This window comes from Rhinolophus ferrumequinum, chromosome 14 (genome assembly GCF_004115265.2).
Source record: "Rhinolophus ferrumequinum isolate MPI-CBG mRhiFer1 chromosome 14, mRhiFer1_v1.p, whole genome shotgun sequence".
Classification (NCBI taxonomy): domain Eukaryota; kingdom Metazoa; phylum Chordata; class Mammalia; order Chiroptera; family Rhinolophidae; genus Rhinolophus; species Rhinolophus ferrumequinum.
In genome coordinates, this window is record NC_046297.1 from 1836002 (window position 1) to 1853269 (window position 17268).

Below are 17268 nucleotides of genomic sequence, written 5' to 3' on the forward strand. Positions count from 1 at the left end.
AATGCCAACACACTTCTAGGTGCTTGGGTGCCCGCGCTGTGTGTGGTGACAGGCTGGTGGAGAAGGGGGAGCCCTGCCACCACCGGGGTCTGCCCTTGAGCCTCGGGGACTCCTGAGTCACCAGCGCCCACTGGAGACACCGCGACTCCTTCATCTGCCGCTGGGGCCTGACCTGCCCACGAGGCTTTTCTGCGTAGGTGGTGGGCGGCACGCTGCACTTGGCCCTGCAGACACCGCTAAGCCTACTGCTATGGACCGACCTGGAACCCCTCAAATCCCATGCTGACGTCCTACCCCAGTGTGACTGTGTTTGAAGATGGGGTCTTCACGGAGGTCATTAAGGTGAAATGAGGTCGTAAGGGTGGGGTCCTCATCCTTACAAGAAAAAAGACACCAGGTGTGTGTGCACAGAGAAAAGATCAGGGCAGTGCATGGCGAGAAGACAGTGCCTGCACACCAAGGAGAGGGGCTTCAGGAGAAGCCAGCCTTTCTGGCAGCTTCAGCTTGGACCTGCTGCCTCAGGCCAGAGCCGTGAGAGAGTAAAGGTTTTATCTTTCTATGAGGAATTTCTAAAATCTTGGGAAGATATTAATCATGGCACTGCTCAGGAATGTATTCTATCTAATCAGACCAAAGATACTTGAAATTCATGTTTTAGTTACCTTTCCCATACACTGTAGTAAAATTGCATGTTTTCCTCTATGAGTGTTATGACTGGCTATATTTTTCCTGCTGTAGCTTTTGTGACTAGAAGTCATGGTTCAAAGGTCAAACAAATTGCCTCATTAATCAATAAGACCTGATATTTCTAGACAGTAAGTCCCTCGCGTTCCTCTTACAGTCGCTCATCTCTGCCCACCGCACACAATAGTTCTGCTACAGAGCCACAGGGACCCTCTGGCTGGAGTCCTACTGTGTTTCCCCGAAAATAAGACCCAGCCGGACCATCAGCTCTAATGCGTCTTTGGAGCAAAAATTAATATAAGACCCGGTCTTATATAAGGTCCTTATATTAAAATAAGACTGGGTCTCATATTAATCTTTGCTCCAAAAGACACATTAGAGCTGACTGTCTGGCTGGGTCTTATTTTCAGGGAAATATGGTAGGTAACACTGGACTCAGACGCGGTGCGTGCTAAGGCTGATTAACCAGGCTCGTGATGTGGCTTCTTGCATCAGCTTTGAGTTAGTCAGGCTCTGGTGTTTACACCAGAATCCTCGACTTGAAAGGGAATTTAGAGATTCCTATTCCAAGCCCCAGTTACAGTCACAAAACAAAATTCTGTGTCACAAAGACAGAAACACTGCAGCGTTCCCAATGATGAAGATCCTGGACTAACCTGATAATAGTAGCAGACACCTGAACAAAGACTTTTTCAGGTAACACATTTCCCAAGATTTCAAGGAGCAAAGTAACAGTCAAGTCTGCCATGTTGGGGCCATGTTTCTGTTCCAGATCAGAACGGGAAATCCCAGCTTTAGTTTATCCTTCAGAAAGGCCTAACCACAGATTTCACAGAGAGGAATGGGAACCATTAATACCAAGGAATTCTGATATCCCTTTTGTAAAAGTGAGTAGAGATTCAGTTAGGAAATGAAAGGGTTATTACAGCACATGAACCAACACTCCGAGCCACTGGCAGTGTCCATTTCTCTGTCTGGAGGCTCGTCTGCTTCCTCTACATCATAAAATCCTGTGTGACCTTTCATTTCCGCATCTACTAGGGAGTACCTGCTAAATGCCACGTTCTCTTCCAGACTCTGCGATGCAGCAGCGAACGAACGAAACAGAATCCCTGATTTCTTGGACCGTACATGCGAGTGGGTGAAGAGGACAAGAAACCAGTAAGTGCAGCCTAACAGGAGGGGGGAGGTACTGGGAGAGCAGCAGAAGCCTCACTGGTGGGCCACAGCAGCAGCACTGAGGTGGAGCGGCCGCAGCACTAGTGGATGCACGGTGCCGTGGAGAATGATTTGGGAGTCGTGGCACGGCAGGGAGTGAGCTGGAAAGGGGTCGTTCGTTATTGGGAAACGGGACACGTGAAGCTGAGATGAGGGAGGGGTTTGCTGGGAACACATGAGGTCTAGGGTCTCACCTCAGGAGCAGGGCTGAGCTAAGGTGCGGACAAGATCAGGAGGAACGGACAGCGAGCCAACATAGTGATGACACTGCAGGCTGGAGGGCTGCAGAGACGGGTGTTGTCTGAGCAGGAGAGGACCAAGGAGTTCGCTCACCTGCGTGCAAGCCCAGTGGGGGAACAGGACTGAACTCAGCACTTGAGAGGGCGGCAGAGGAGAGGTTCTTCAGGAGAGCCGGGTTTTAATTAGAGTCCAAACAGGAAGGGGCATGGACAGGAAGGGGCACGGACAGGAAGGGGCACGGACAGGATTCTGCTAATGAATGACCCAGTTCCCCAGGGTGGAGCGGAGGGAATGTGACACAAAACATCAGCACCAGATTCTCAGGCCACCCTGCCTTTCCCTTCTTGTACCCAGAAAAGTATCTTAAATGCAGTCAATATCATTTAAATTAATAAACCCGATAAAATAATAAAACCCCCAAACTCTTTAATTTAGAAAAATATGGAATACAGGTCACCTAAAATAACCACATTCACTTTATTTCTAACTTTTCTACTGGTTTTGATAACATTTAGAGAAAGAATAAAAATAAAAACAAGGCACTATTATATCACATCAAGAAATAACTTTATCCAAAGGGAAATCAAATGGAAGATATATTTAACATCAGTTCATATATTTGTAACTTACACACTTACTGTCAAGTATGACGACATCCAAAAAGCACAAAATAGTTTCTCGCAGTTTCAGCCAAACTCACTTATGTGCCACTTCCATGACTGTCAACCGCACACAGAGACTGGGAGACATTTGCTAGAGATGGCTTTAGGGGAAATGCACAGAAGGAAAAGGCAGCCGTGGGGCCTGCCCTACCCTGGGCGGCTGGGAGGCACGGCCACCGGAGCGGGCGTGAGGCCCCGGGCCGACTAGACCTCGGGCCGAGAACCTTTCTGTTCCAAGCACAGGTGGGTGACGGTGCTAGTAGGTACCACCGTCTCGGTTCCAGCGTGAGAAGCAGCGCGTCTGTCCAGACAGCGCCATCCCACGTGTGTTCTTGTTGTGTCTGATTACAGGAGGTGTGAACATCAGCTTGGTGATTTTTTTCTTTAAATGTATTTTAAGAACTGATGGCACTTGAACGAATGGTGGCACAGCAGGGAAAAGGACTATCTGAATATAAAACAATATTAAATCAACATGCGATGAGTTGAAACGTAGAAATTATACGAATTTTATAAAATAATTTAGAAATTGGAAATGCTCTTTACTCAAAACTGCAGAAAGGTATCAATTACCCTAATTTGCTGGAATCACAGTTCTTAGGAATCACAGCATCTACTGATGAACCTGATGAAGAATGAATAATAATAAACCAATTTTCAAAGGGAATCTGAAATAGTGAAGAGAAAATCCCTGTGACAGTGGTGACAGAAGCACTGTGAGTTGGCCCAGGAACTCAAGCACTCACTCACGACCGGCGTCCCCAGTGCCCAGGGCAGGAGGCTCGGGTGCTGCGAGGAGCTGGTGATGGAGGAGGCCCAGTGAAGTGCGACGAGCTCCACTCCGTCTGTCTCACCAGGCGTTGAGGACACGTGCAAATCCTTCTTTGAAAGGCTTCATGTGTTTAAAACAAGAAACTTCTGAAAACCACAGCAACATGGATGTGCTGTCAGCAAGCACACACAGAGAACTGAAATTAGGACACGAGGCAGCCAAGGCTCCCAGCTGTTGGAAGAACCACCCATTTTTCTTCCCCCGACTGAGGTCGGGTGACTTGGCCACTGAAGCCATGTACCAGGGCAACAGACGACTGGTCAGGCACCTCGCAGCACTCACCCAGAGGCCGGCAGCCAAGTGGGAAGCTGGCAGCTGTGCCACCCAGCCGGGCAGCCACAGCAGTAGACAGGTCCCCGCTCAGCCTGACCTTGGCTGAGCCCACTCATTCCATCTCATCAGACCAAAGATACTTGCAACTCATGTTTTAAGTCCCCTAGCCACACACTGATTTCACAGAACAAGAGACATGAGCTGTGCTGCAGGTTTTCGGGCAGACTGAAAGGCGTGTCAGCACGGCACAGGGTACATCCCTGTGAGGACAGGTGAAAAACATGCAGTTTTTGCCGTTAAGGTCTTACAAGACGATTGCCCAGTATATGGATACGCACAGGACTTGGCACAGGTCCTCAACAAGACATTACTGAGTCTGTTCCGGTAATAGCTTTGCTAAGGAATATGTTCTACAGGGCAACATATTGGGGGGAGGGGGCGTCTACTCAAGAAAAGGCATGTAAAGTCCACTCTGAATGCAGCAGTTGGTTTTTTAAAAGTTTATAACAGGTTTTATGATTGATACAGTGCATTCCGGGCTTAGGAAATAGCACATAATTAAAATGTAAGATGTGGTTTTGAGGCGTAGAGAACCACTATCATGAGTGTAAGAGTCAAACGAAAAATGTTACCAAAAAAAATGTCTACATGACTGTAGAAACGCACAAATCAATGTGTGGGGCCTTAGCAAGGAAAGTATAAAAATTGCCTTTTCTTAACAAGTCGTCTATCGTTAGTAAAAAGGAAATGGGATTGTTTCCCCTTCTGTGTTTGGTCCTCATAGCCTTCCTGGAAGAAGCGGCCTCAGCACTGTAACAAACTCCAATTAACATAACGTGGGGCCTAGGACTCGCTGCCACCTGTGGGCGGGCAGTGTGTGGGCGTGCGCAGTATTCCGCAGGGGACGACGGGGACGCGGGCAGGAACGGCTGCCCCGGGAGGCCCCGCCTTGCAGGCTGCACTGGGAGACCCGGTGTGAGCCCCGCTCCTGTGCAGCGCCTCCCCGAGTCCTGGCGGGTGCTCGGCGGTGCAGCCGCGCCGGCTGGGCTGCAGCCCCACTCAGGCCGCGTGGGGTGCTTGGAGCCCATGGAAAAGCGCTCAGCCCTTCCAGGGACAGTCAGTACCATCTGCCTTGAGAAGCTCTTGTCACCAGCACGGACGCTGGCTTGTAGCACACACACTGCCTGGAGCTGGCCAAGCACAGCAACCTGAGATCGCGTCATCCCCAAGTCCTTGTTCTTTGTGGCAAACGCCGCACACGGCCTTTTCATCTCCTGGGAGAAGACAGTCCCCACAAACCCGGCTTTCCCCACGCCAGCTTCTCACCCAGACAGCCTCATTGCAAGTACTATAAATCACTAGCAGTCACCGAATTGATTGGGCAAAGATTAACTGCATTTTCCTCCGAAGAAAGTATACAAAGAATGCTTTAAGTAGATACAGGCCGTAGAGAAGTGTGTTTGCGCGTAAATGCCGCGGTGGAGGCACGTGGGCCGGGCCTCCCGCGGGGCAGGAGGCTGGCTGTCACTTGGCAGCGGAGCTGTTGGGCGGAAGGAGCTTGTAGGTGTTGAAGTAGCCGACCACCTGCTGCGGCACCTCCGCCAGGACACACTGGGCCAGCGCTTCCTTGGGAGCCTGTGGACGACAGAGTAGGGCGACTCAGCCGCGCTGGAGACCACGGGGACCTCTGCGGGCAGTGAGAAGCGGTAGCCCCAGGCCCCAGGCCCGTAACCGCCTTGGGCACTGCCGGGGACCACAATGAGCCCAGTAATGCTTTACTACCCCGCCAGCAGGTGTCACACTCCTTCCTGAGGTGATGATTTTACCTTAAATGTGGGTCTTTCATTCACTCGGTATTACTTTTCACATTTTTTTTTATTTTGAAATAATTATAGGTACACAGGAAGTTGCAAAAATAATGCAGAGGTCCTATGTCCCCTTTACCCAGTTTCCTCCGAACTTAGCACCTTCTCTAAGTATAGAACCACATCAAAACCAGGACACTGACACTGGAACAGGTCACAGCCCTCACTCAGGTTTCACCTGTCCCACACGCACTCGTGTGTGTGTGTGTGTGTGTGTGTGTGTATGTGTGTGTGTGTGTGTGTGTGTAACTTCATCATCTGGGTAGACCTGTGTAACCTCCACCGCAATCGAGATACACAACTGTCTCATCACCACAAAGACCCCTGATGTTCCCGCTTCGTAACCCCACCCCTCAACGGCCATTCGACCCAGAACTGTACTTCTGGTACTTATCCCGGAGAAATAAAACAGGTTCAGACAAAAACCTGTGCACAATGTTCACAGCAGCCTGTACAGGACAGACAAAAACTGGACACCACCGGGGTCACCCTGCATACCCGAGCTTGCAACAGTGCTCAGCGATAAAAAGGGGCACGTGCAGCAGTGGGGGTGATTGTCCAGACGTACGCCGAGTGCAGAGGCCAATCCCCAGGGTTCCACACTGTCTGATGCCACTTCCCTACTATGTATGGTTGAGATGACAAAAGGAGATTAGCTGCCGGGGCTTACGAGAGGAAGAAGGTGGGATGGACGCGGTGTGGCTAGGAAAGGGTGACCTGGGGATCCGGTGATGAGGGCCCCTGACTGTGTCCCAGTGTCAACATCGTGATGTGATGCGGTGCCAGTTTTACAAGATGTCACCATTGGAGTAAACTGGGTAAAACCATCTCCTAAGAGACTTGAATCAAATCAGCTTCCAGTTTGGTATTCACCACATACTTGTATAGCATTTTTGTTGTCACGTAAGTAAAGATGACCTATGTCTTAAGACGTTCACAACAGCACCGGTTTAACAGTTTATCACACAGGCTGCGAGAGGCACACAAGTCTCAGCCTGACGCACAAATGCCCGATCTAACCAGGGCTCTTCAAATGGAAAACTCCCCCATCGTCTGCCCCCGACACCACTCCACTCGTTGGCTGTGGACTGGCCACGCCGTCGCGTGCCCCAGGACCAGGAGCAGCTGTACTCACATTCTGGAACTGTCTGAAAGGCACGAACTGGACGATGTCTCTGATGGCCGCCTCCCCCGACGGGGAGCGCAGACTGCCCCCGTCACTGTCGAGAAACTCCATGGCGCTGAAGTCAGCACCGCCCACCCCGACGATGATGACCGACATGGGCAGCTTGGCGGCATTAACCAGAGCCTGTCTGGTCTCGTCGAGGTCCGTGATCACACCGTCGGTGATGATGAGGAGCACAAAGTATTGCTGCCGAGAAAGAAAGGGCGTCCACTGAGCAGGTGCAACTCCGAACAATAAAAGCGATGGCTGAGGACACCTCCAGCTCCATGAGGCGCTTAGTCTTTCTCGCTCATTTTCCTTCCCATCTACTTACAATATTCTAAGATTGTCTGATGACAAGGGGATCTCCTGATAGAAAAACTGCAGATTCATTAAAAGTACAACAGACCACAAAATAGGGTTGGCATAAATCCATGCAATCAAGACGTCAAAATGTCAAAGATTAGACTTTTTGTAAACATAGATATAAACACGTTGACTTAACTAAAATATTAAATGTCGAAATAGCAATAACGGGAGCAAGTGGCAACTCTGTTCTTAAAAGATCGAATATGGTAGAAGGAGAATTGTTTATCAAACTAAAATGTACTTCTAAAAAATGCATATGGTTTGGCAGGTTGGGGGGGCTCTTTCTCATTTCTGTCGTCTCTGATAAACCTTTTTAGAAAGTGATAAAATATCACATGGAGTTGTGACTCCATCTTTGGGTCATTCAAGTCTAGGATGGGAATTAGATTTGTAATGGCAGCTAACGTGCTGTGTGTGTACTCGGGCTGAGGAATCACCTTATCTCATTCCTTCAGCAGCTGTCTGACGTCGTATTCCTGCCTGCCTTCTGAGAATGCTGAAGCTAGGAGAGTGTTGGCATCCAAGGGTCACCAGGTGATGGTGTCTAATTCACTCCTTCTTACTACGGGAAGTAATTCTGCAACAGCAGCTGGCCTGGTAAGTCTCTTCAAGCCTTCATTTGTTAGGTCTGCCTCCAAAAAGGTAGACAAAAGCCATTTTTGAGGGTAGAACCTATCTAAAAATTTAATTCAAAAGACAGAGAAGAGACTCCCGGTGTAAGGGCTGTTTTGTTCTTGTCTTGTTCTTAATGATCACTAATTCAACGACCGCAGATGTTACTCCCAAACCAAGGATGGCTGCCATTACTGCACGTTGTGTCTGTCTCTGGCCAGACCAAATCCATAGCAGAGCGGCACTGGCAGCCACACAGAGCCCACCCCTGGCCCCTGCCCCCAGCGATAGGGCACTTACAGAAGCTGTCCGCTGCTGAGCGGCAGCAGCAGCAAACTTGGCCACATGATTGATGATTGGAGAAAAATTGGTTGGTCCATAGAGCTTTATCTGAGGCAGGCAGGCCCGATACGCCTCTATAATGCCCTGGATTCCTAGAAGAGACAAGCAGCATTCAGATTCTCAGGCACAGTTCAAATGCTCATTAGTCCCTATGCCAGCTACTTTATTATACGTATATATCCACATGCAGTGCTTTAAACAGTCAAACGTCCACCTCCGAGAGTTGCTCTGAGCTGCGTGTGGATCACAAAATGCCACAGCTGGGTTCCATCCCCGACCTATGAATGCTGCCCTCCCCCAGAAGGCATTTATTTTCATCTCAGCCAAATGATTCATTAATCCATAGTAGGATTATGATAGTGCTTAATTTTGATGTGTTTTAGGAATGAGATTCTGATGGAAAAAGACAAGATGCTGCATCATACAACTGACATCAAGAGGTAAGAAAAAGTTACTGACTGAATGGAAAAACGTTGCACACATAGCCAGAGAAGTGCCAGCTGGCGTGAACCCACTGTCCACTCTAGTCGAGGGTTGGCTCAGTGACGCGGAGGTTACGTGTGGTGGTGGGCTGCAGTCCCACGTGTTCGCTCCCGAGTCCAGTACCGCTTCTGCTGCACAAACCGTGACGCGTGGGGTTCTGGGCCCTGCCGGGCCTGCGGGTGCTCGGCAGGGGGAGCCTGGGCAGGGCCCCCTGACTAGCTCTGACCACCACACTCCCGCGGATGCGCCACCACGTCTAAGCCGACCCACTGCCTGCTTCCACCAGCGACCTCGCGCTCTCCCTGTGCGTGGGAGCAGCACATCCCGACAGCAGCTGCTCCCCAGCCTGAGTCCCAGACGGAGAAGAAACAGAGCAGCGCTGTGGCCCAGCCACTGGAAGAGGGACATAAAGTAGGTCACTGGGCTCGGGAGGCTGTCCTAACAGCACGGCTTGGTGAAAGTCGAACGACATTCCTGGAACAAGTACTGGGACGAAACTTATGTGTCACATGTGCAGCTGCTGAAGCTGCCCAGACGTTAGCGAGCCCCACATGGTTGGGTGCTGGGGGTTCTCTAGAAACCCCCACAACATGCTGAGACCAAGGAAGCCTGCTGCCAGAGATGGTTAATGCAAACCCAACAGGCTTCCTGCTTCAAAATGTGCAACAGAGCCGAGGTCAAGGAGAGCAGCATGTCCTTGGTTTCAGAGCTTCACACGACTGTCTCCTCTGCCAATTGCAGAGTTCCCATCAGCACTTTGAACTCAGGGATAAGTGGTCTCGTGACCAACCTTTGCAAATGTAACAGTCACACCTCGAGCTCATTTTACATCATAAGGTGAGGCCGTGACTAGCAGTCAGTCCAACCGTAACAAAAATAGCATCAGCAGAGGCCAGCAGTGGGGTCTTACTGCAGTGATATCTTACTGCAACGATATATGCTGCAGAAAAACTGAGTCCAAACCGCAGCAAGAATATTTTCTTCTACGTCTGTCATCTTAGCTTGCTTTTCAATCTGAAGGCATACAAACTATGAGTTAAATTGCTTCACAAATAGCAATTGCCGTCAGTTCCTCCACTGAAACAGAATTACACCAAAATCCTTTGCATTACAAGAACAAACGAGACACGTTTTTTCTGGACAAATAAATCAGGGATTACAAAAAGGGGAGTCCACTTCCCGGCCCTCAAATGGGCTGTATTTTTTCTGTACAGTATCTCCTTTGTCTAAAACCAAACAGACTCCTTTTTCCAGACTAAACCAAAAGTCGAAAAGCTGCACTTGATGGCAGCCCAAAGATGGGCCCATATTATCAGAGCAAATGAACGTCTAAAATGAATTGTCACATGGTATAAGTCACCCATACCCATTGGCACTAAATGAAACCTAATTACAAATTCCAAAAACTGTTCCAGTGTCATCATAAGCACAAAACACAGTTCTTGAAAAGAGTAATATTCCCAGTTTCAAATGGGTCCGGATAAAAAAAGCCACCACCAGCCACTGGAAGTACATCAAAGGGACACGGATTCGGTGTGGAAAAGCGTTCAGGAAATAGGAGAAAACCGTGATACAAAGTCTCCCAACAGAATGTCTGTGTTTCCACCTTGTGAATGCTGTTTAGGAAGAGGCGAGGACAGGACCAGCCCTTCTGTTAGAAACGCGCACGTTCTGTAACTGTCAGGGGGCCTTTGAGGGACATCGGCTGTCTGCATTGGTAAGCCGCTGTCTCACCTCCTCTTCCTCCTCCAAGCTTATAAACTTTGTGGAGATTCCGCATTTTTGGTTAATTGCTCAAAGGGTAAAAAGGAGGAAGCTCTTGGATATTTGAAAAATATAAGGAAAAAGAATGAAACACAAATGCTGTGATCCTTTGCTCCTTGAGCCCGGCCCACCTGCCACAGAATACGTTTGAGTGACAAGGAATTCGAAGCTGGACACCTTTTTCTCGTACAGAGTGACTGCTACTCTGAGAAGAGCGTCAAAAGATCCGTATACCAAATTACTCGTTTCATTGAAGCTTCCTTTTAAAGTCAGCTTATATGTGAAAACAGTATGACTATTTTTATGAGCATTCTTCTGCTCTGTTAGACCTCGGAAGGGGGAGGAGCCTGGCCTGCAAGCTTCCTCCCCACGTTATGTGACCACTCTAACCACCAGCTGGTGCAGCTCTGCTCCATTCGGCAGAAGGGAAATACGTCACAGAGAGAAACCTAGAGCGTGAACTGAGTAGTTTTAAATCACAAGAACAAAGCAAGTAACAAACACCAGTGAGGCTTTCAGTTGACACTCTCCGTGGGTGTTTCTCACTCACCGTTACAGAAGGGGTTGGATGGATTAAAGTTCATGGGAAATTCGTGCGAAACCTGAAAAGAGCAAAGAGAGCTGAAGAGGCTGGTTTTGCTTTTGTAGGAGACAAATCTAAAAATGGCATTCCTTCTTACCTGCCACTGAGGAGGTACCTGAGCGCCAAAACCAAAAGCTGGAAACATCTTATCGCTAAAAAGAAAATTTGAAATAAGTAAAAGATCGTTTTTTCAAAATAGAAAGAGTTTTATCTTTACTCATAATAAAACCAGTATCAGCTTACTTTGTAAATTTAAAATCCTTAAAAATATATAAAGATAAAACAAAGATTACCCATAATAACTGCCAGAGAAAAAAAATGTTAATATTTGGCAATTCTCGTTCAAAATATTTTATGTCCATTGAGGGAGAAAAATGTCTATATGATTATAAAAATGGAGTTTACAATCACATTTTATAACATGTCCTTTTCCACTTAAATACTGTATATTATTTCATTGAATAAATATGTAGATAAATCCATTAAGCCCTAAAGACCACAAGGTTTTTCATCAGTTTTCCACAAATTCATGTGACAGTAAAACCTGAGCTCAACTAAGCTGGGGTTATTTATAGCCTTTAACCTCGCCACATAATATGAAAATTCACACACTTGGGTACAGAAACCTGGTCAAATGCCACATATAAAACTCTCATGTTTCTGCAGCAATATGTGTGAGTATTTGGCCCCAGTGGTTTCGGGATGAGGGAGTTGAGCCTGAACACATAGCTCTTGTGAGTGGCAGGTCCCGAGGGTCCCACTGCGTGGGTACTGCCCCCGTCTGAGACACCCAGTGTCCTGCCCAAACCACCAGGATGGACATGCTCATTTTCCTAATGGGGATATTCTTTCTTATATTAATTCTTAATGGTCCTTTTCGCATTGAGGCTAGAACCTATGTCATATATGTCCGAAATATTTTTCCTCGTTTATAATCTCTTTAATTTTATTTAAAATATCTTTCCTTTTATAGTTTTTAACATTAATAACTGTGAACAAATAACAATTCTTTCATCATCTCTGCCTCTGCTGTCTTGCTAAAAGGCCTGATCTCACTGCGGTACTGTAAACAATTCACATGTGTCTTCTCCCAGAACTTCCAAGGTTTGGTTTTGATATTAAATGCCTGTTTCATCTGGAAAGTTCTGGAGGAGGGTGTGAAGCAGAAAACGCCACTCTCCACGGATACCCATTCTCTCCCTGCAGTAACAGGACACCCGGCCACAGGCCACACAGCTCTACCCCGTCCCTCTGGGCTGCACGTGGCCCGGTGGCCGGTGGCCGGGCGCTGGCCAAGGGGTTGTGAGCAGAAGTGACAGCCCCCGCATGGCGGGTCCCCTCTCCTCTCCTGCTGCTGGACAAGATGAGTCACAGCAGCTCCCCGGGGTGGAACTGTGGGTTGACATGGGCAGAAGTGGCCTATGAGCCCTGAACTACTCACCTCTGCACATTCACCATGAAAGAGGAATAAACCTCTATTCTGTCCAAACCACTTTGGTTCTGAGTGTCCACTTCAGCGGTCTTGTCTGTAATTTATACAGAACAGTATCCTAACCTACAGGTCTGAGTCAGGGACCCAAATTCAGGTCCTGTCCAGTCTGACAGCTGTTACAATCCTTTCCCACAACACGGCACCTCTATCAGAGACTAACGTCACACACATGGGTCTGTTTCTAGGCTTCTTGTTTTGTTCCACTGTCATGTACAGTTCTGTAATCGTAACTAATACAGCTTTAAACTGTTTTCCTATCTACTAGAACAAATTCCCCTTTCCTTTTTGTTTCCTGAAAAAATTCTCGGCTATCCTGATTCATTTTCACTTCTAGAAATTTTTAAGAATCATTTCGTCAGGCTTCCATTGCAATTTTGATTACAACTGATTACTTTAGGGAGAAATTTTCCATCTTACATCATTATGAAATCTGCCTGTCTAGAATTGTGGTATATATTTCCATTTAAACAAGTTTCTGTCTTCGTCGCTCGGTACAATTCTGCAGTTTTCCCTCACTAAGGATCCTAGACCTCTACCAGAATTCACTCTCGGTCTTTACTGTATCATGAGTTGTGTGCTCTTTTATCGTAACTCCTTGAATCGGTGATTGCTGGTCAGTAAGAAATTGTTGATCTTTAATTTTATGTTGCATCTGACCACCTTTCTGAACGCTCACCCCTTCATAGTCCACTCTGTTTACTTGGTTTGAATCCGTTCCTTACAGGTCTGCGAGAATTCACGGGCAGCTGTCCCATTCCGCTCATGGGCCCTGCTCTGTTCCAGTTTCCCGCCTCTGAGTCAACTTTGGTAAGTTAAAGCTTCCTAAAAAGTCATTCTGTACTCCAGATTTTCCAATGTGACAGCATCAAGTTTTGTAGAGTATTAACCTATGGTTTTTAATGTTTTTTCCTGAATTTATGCTGATAATCTCTGTCTCATTACTAATATTCAATGTGTGTTTTCTCTCTTTCATGGCGGTCAGTGTTGACAAAGATTTGTCTCAGTTTTGCTGGACTTGGAAAGAATCATCTCTTCATTTAATGTAATAATTTGGTGGATTTTTAAAACCACTTTAGAGGGCATATAGCATAGTATAGCTGTGGAGCACATCTGGAGCCGCACCGCTCAGGCTCACGCTGCCTGTCAGGTACCAGGGAGCGACCCTGGATGAGTGACTGGACCCCAGCCTCAGTGTTCCCTGTCCAGGGCAGAGGGTGACAGTCCCTACCTCATAGCAAGTATGAGGGCTAGCTGAATACCACATACGAAGTCCTTGAAATTGTCCCTGACACCGAGCAGCTCACACACACGTGGAATCCACTACCATTATGTTAGGTCTTTATTTCTTCTTCCTAATCTTTCATTTTATTTTATTGAAAAGCCAGCGCATTTATTCTTCTTGTTTAAAAATACAAGCATGTAAAGCCAGACATTCTCCTCTATAAAGACAGCACCATTAGTCTTCTCATTACTCTTTATTTCTAGAGTATCATTACACTTCAATTTCCTCTTTGATCTAAGAGCCACTTAAATTTGTTTTTTTATTTCCATATGGTAAATTTTCTTCAGTTCTGCTTTTGTTCTTAACTTCCAGGTGGGGCAGTGTGAGAAAATAACCTCTAAATTTTTTACTCTTTATATGAGCACCATTTTAACTGTGTTACTTTGAAATTTTTACTATATTTCTAGCTATTTTCAATGGAAACACTTTGGCACTCTGTTATTAAACATGTCTATGGTTATTTTTCATATTAGATTATACAACAGTATCCTACAAAGTAATTTTTTATTATATTGACTGAGTTTTGCCTTAAATTTTATTACGCTGATATTGGAATTGCCACTTTGCTTTAGATTTGATTGCATTTACCTGAAAATTTCACCTCTTTAAATGGCATAACAAATTAATGAAAAGCTCCATCAAGGGCTTTTATCATAAAATAATAGGTAAAAACAAGTAAAATTTTAGATTGTGCCCTAACAGATCCAGAACAAAAACTTAGGAATGCGGATATATTTTCTATTGTTTTGTAAATCTTCAAAAGGACCTATTTAAATCTATTCAAAATCTATTCATTGAGAATTCATTGAAAATATTTTATAGTAATTAGGTCAAGTTATCCTTTGACAGTTGTTCAAAGTCACCATGAAGAAAATAATTTGACAATGACTGCCAAGGAAATAGATGTGTTAAGGAATAGAGTCTACGAGTGTTTACAGAAAGTGTTGTCTGGACTTCAGTCTCACAGATAACTTTTCCCTAATGAGTAAACCCCAAGGAAACTAGATCAAAGACACAGGAGCACCTTCTAGGTAATACATTGTGGGTGACCACAGACCATGATCAGAGGTCAAAGGTAAACACCACGACTGCCACAGAGAGGAAAACAGACAAGGTAAGATGAGAAATTTCAGGTTGAAGGCTACCCCCCCAGCAGCCTATGCCCACCAATTCTACCCGAGGACAAGCAGGTGAGACAGAAACTGCCCTTTCGGGGAAGGAGGAGAAGCCATACTCACGCATCATAGTCCTGAATGACCAGGCCCACAGACCAGATGGCGGTCAGGTACTCATTCACGCCGTTGGGGCTGATGTAATGAAGGGAGTCAGGAGACCGGGGGTCTCCATTGGAGCCAGTGAAGTCCACCCCCACCTGCAAGGACGACACCGACACCCCCGCTGGTGAAGGCGGGACGCCTGTGCTGACATCCAGACCGACAGCTGAGTCACAGACGTCCCCCCGCGCTCGGCTCTGCTTCCTAGCAAATGCCTGACATGCAGGTATTTCCACACTCAAACAATTGAAGCCTTCGCAGCCTATTTCCTGGATGTCTTCAATCATGAATTAGTACACCCATGACTTTAGACATCCGACTTGTTTCTGTACGTCTGTTTGGCGCTTTTTATTATTTAAATTGCTGCACGACAACCACTGATTTGTACACATCCGCTTCTGTCAGAAGGAACAGATCTTATCAGCAAAGTTGCAGGCTTCATGATGTACCTGGATCCTATGTGTAAGGAGACCATACTAAACAGAGTATGTAAATTTCATCACAAAGTCAGTTTTGCAGGAAAAGGAAAAACACTGAAAATGGAAGAAAAAAGCAACAGGTTACAGCCTACTTTGAAAAAGTCAGTGAGTTACTTACAGTAAAATTCAGCTGACATCCTCCCATGATATAGTCCAGGAATGTGCATTCCACTGTGATCTAAAGACAGACAGCAGCGGTCAAAATCAGACCGTCCCACGTACAAAGCCGACGGAGAGCTCTGTGGCAAACACTTTATAAACGGAACAGAACATGATACACGTGGACACCTCCCCTGAATGTGTGGAAGGCCCCGCCCTACATGTCACGAATCTGGAAGATTTTACTTCACGATAATCACGGCAGTGTTCAGATTCAAATACTAAGGGCCAAAGAGGAAATACACCCACTTTAAGTTTTAAGAAACTAACAATGAGTCTAATACATGGAGAGCTTGAATAAGCATAATGATCAAGGTGCTTTAAAAACCTGCTTGTTAGTTGTAAGAAACCTCTTAGACCTTCCCTTCCACTCTCATAACGTCATTTCCACAAACGCACTGGGAAAATACCTCAGTGCTCCTATTTCCAACGTAATGGAAAACTTGAACATTCTTTGTCCTTTGCTAAAACATTGTCAAACTTTGGAAGTTATCTGAAAGATTTCTCTACTGTTTCCTACTCTCTTCTTTTCCCTAAAATGCCCAGAGGCTCCTATAATTTTCAACTACCCAAAAGTCAAGTGTTTATTTGATATAAAACACTGATAGAAGAACTGGAAGTGTGATCTCATTACACTACAAGTGGTCGAGATCAACTAACCTCACATTGTTTCACACTGATGACACCTGAATTCTTGTAGCTCTTCTTCTTTTGTCTCTTTTTTTCATTTATGCATTCAAATTCAATCTGTAGGAAGAAAAGCCAAATTTTAATTCTCACTACCAATATTAGAAATGCCGAATTAGAAATGTGAATTTAAATGAATGACTTTTTTCTTAGAATCAAACCACCCACTAATACAGATCTGTTACAACTTTGAAACAATGACATAACACATTAAGTACGTGAAATATTTATCACTGAAATTTCCAAAAGGCACTTCTAAATTATATAGCTTTTAAAATAGTTCCTGAGTATACATTTCCTTGAAAATGCTCCAAGTAATAATCTTTCTTCTTTACAATAAAGGAAATAAAATATTACGTCTGGTTGTTACCTTCACAAAGAACAAAAATACGCTGCTTAGAAAAGAAGAAAAAAACCTACTATCAAAAAACAGAAGTATGTGAAGCCCTTTCCACTGGGAAACAGATCCAGTGTTAGAAACAGATCCAGTGTCTCACACCTTCTCCTCAGTGTTGTTCCTGCCCAGACAGACTGGTCTTCCTTCCCACTTCCTGTCCACCTGTGACCGACTGGTAAGGCTCGGCTCAAGTCGTCCTGTCTGTAACACCAACTACGGTTCTGGTCTTCTCTACTCTCCACCCACTCCTTAAACTTCTTCAGCCATGTAAAACTTAGTGGCATGCTCTGTTTTATCCTCAATTGTTTCACTTTATTTTTTTCATACCTAGGGTGTAATGACCCCACGTGACATCTTCAAATTCTCACTGTTTTACCTAATCATTAGAATATAATGGAACCTCAGT

At 46.0% G+C, this 17268-nt stretch overlaps 1 protein-coding gene across 1 annotated transcript in view; it reads right to left on the minus strand.

The window, feature by feature from the left end:
- Nucleotides 1-4514: 4514 nt before the first annotated feature.
- Nucleotides 4515-17268, minus strand: part of CPNE3 (copine 3) — a 38650-nt gene continuing 25896 nt past the window's right edge. The window contains exons 9-16 of the mRNA XM_033126013.1: nt 16439-16525; nt 15738-15797; nt 15105-15238; nt 11190-11244; nt 11060-11111; nt 8221-8354; nt 6910-7146; nt 4515-5544 (exon numbers count right to left, since the gene is read on the minus strand). Coding sequence (XP_032981904.1) covers nt 5434-5544; nt 6910-7146; nt 8221-8354; nt 11060-11111; nt 11190-11244; nt 15105-15238; nt 15738-15797; nt 16439-16525 — 870 coding nt within the window. The 3' untranslated portion in view covers nt 4515-5433. The remainder of the gene's footprint in view (nt 5545-6909; nt 7147-8220; nt 8355-11059; nt 11112-11189; nt 11245-15104; nt 15239-15737; nt 15798-16438; nt 16526-17268) is intronic.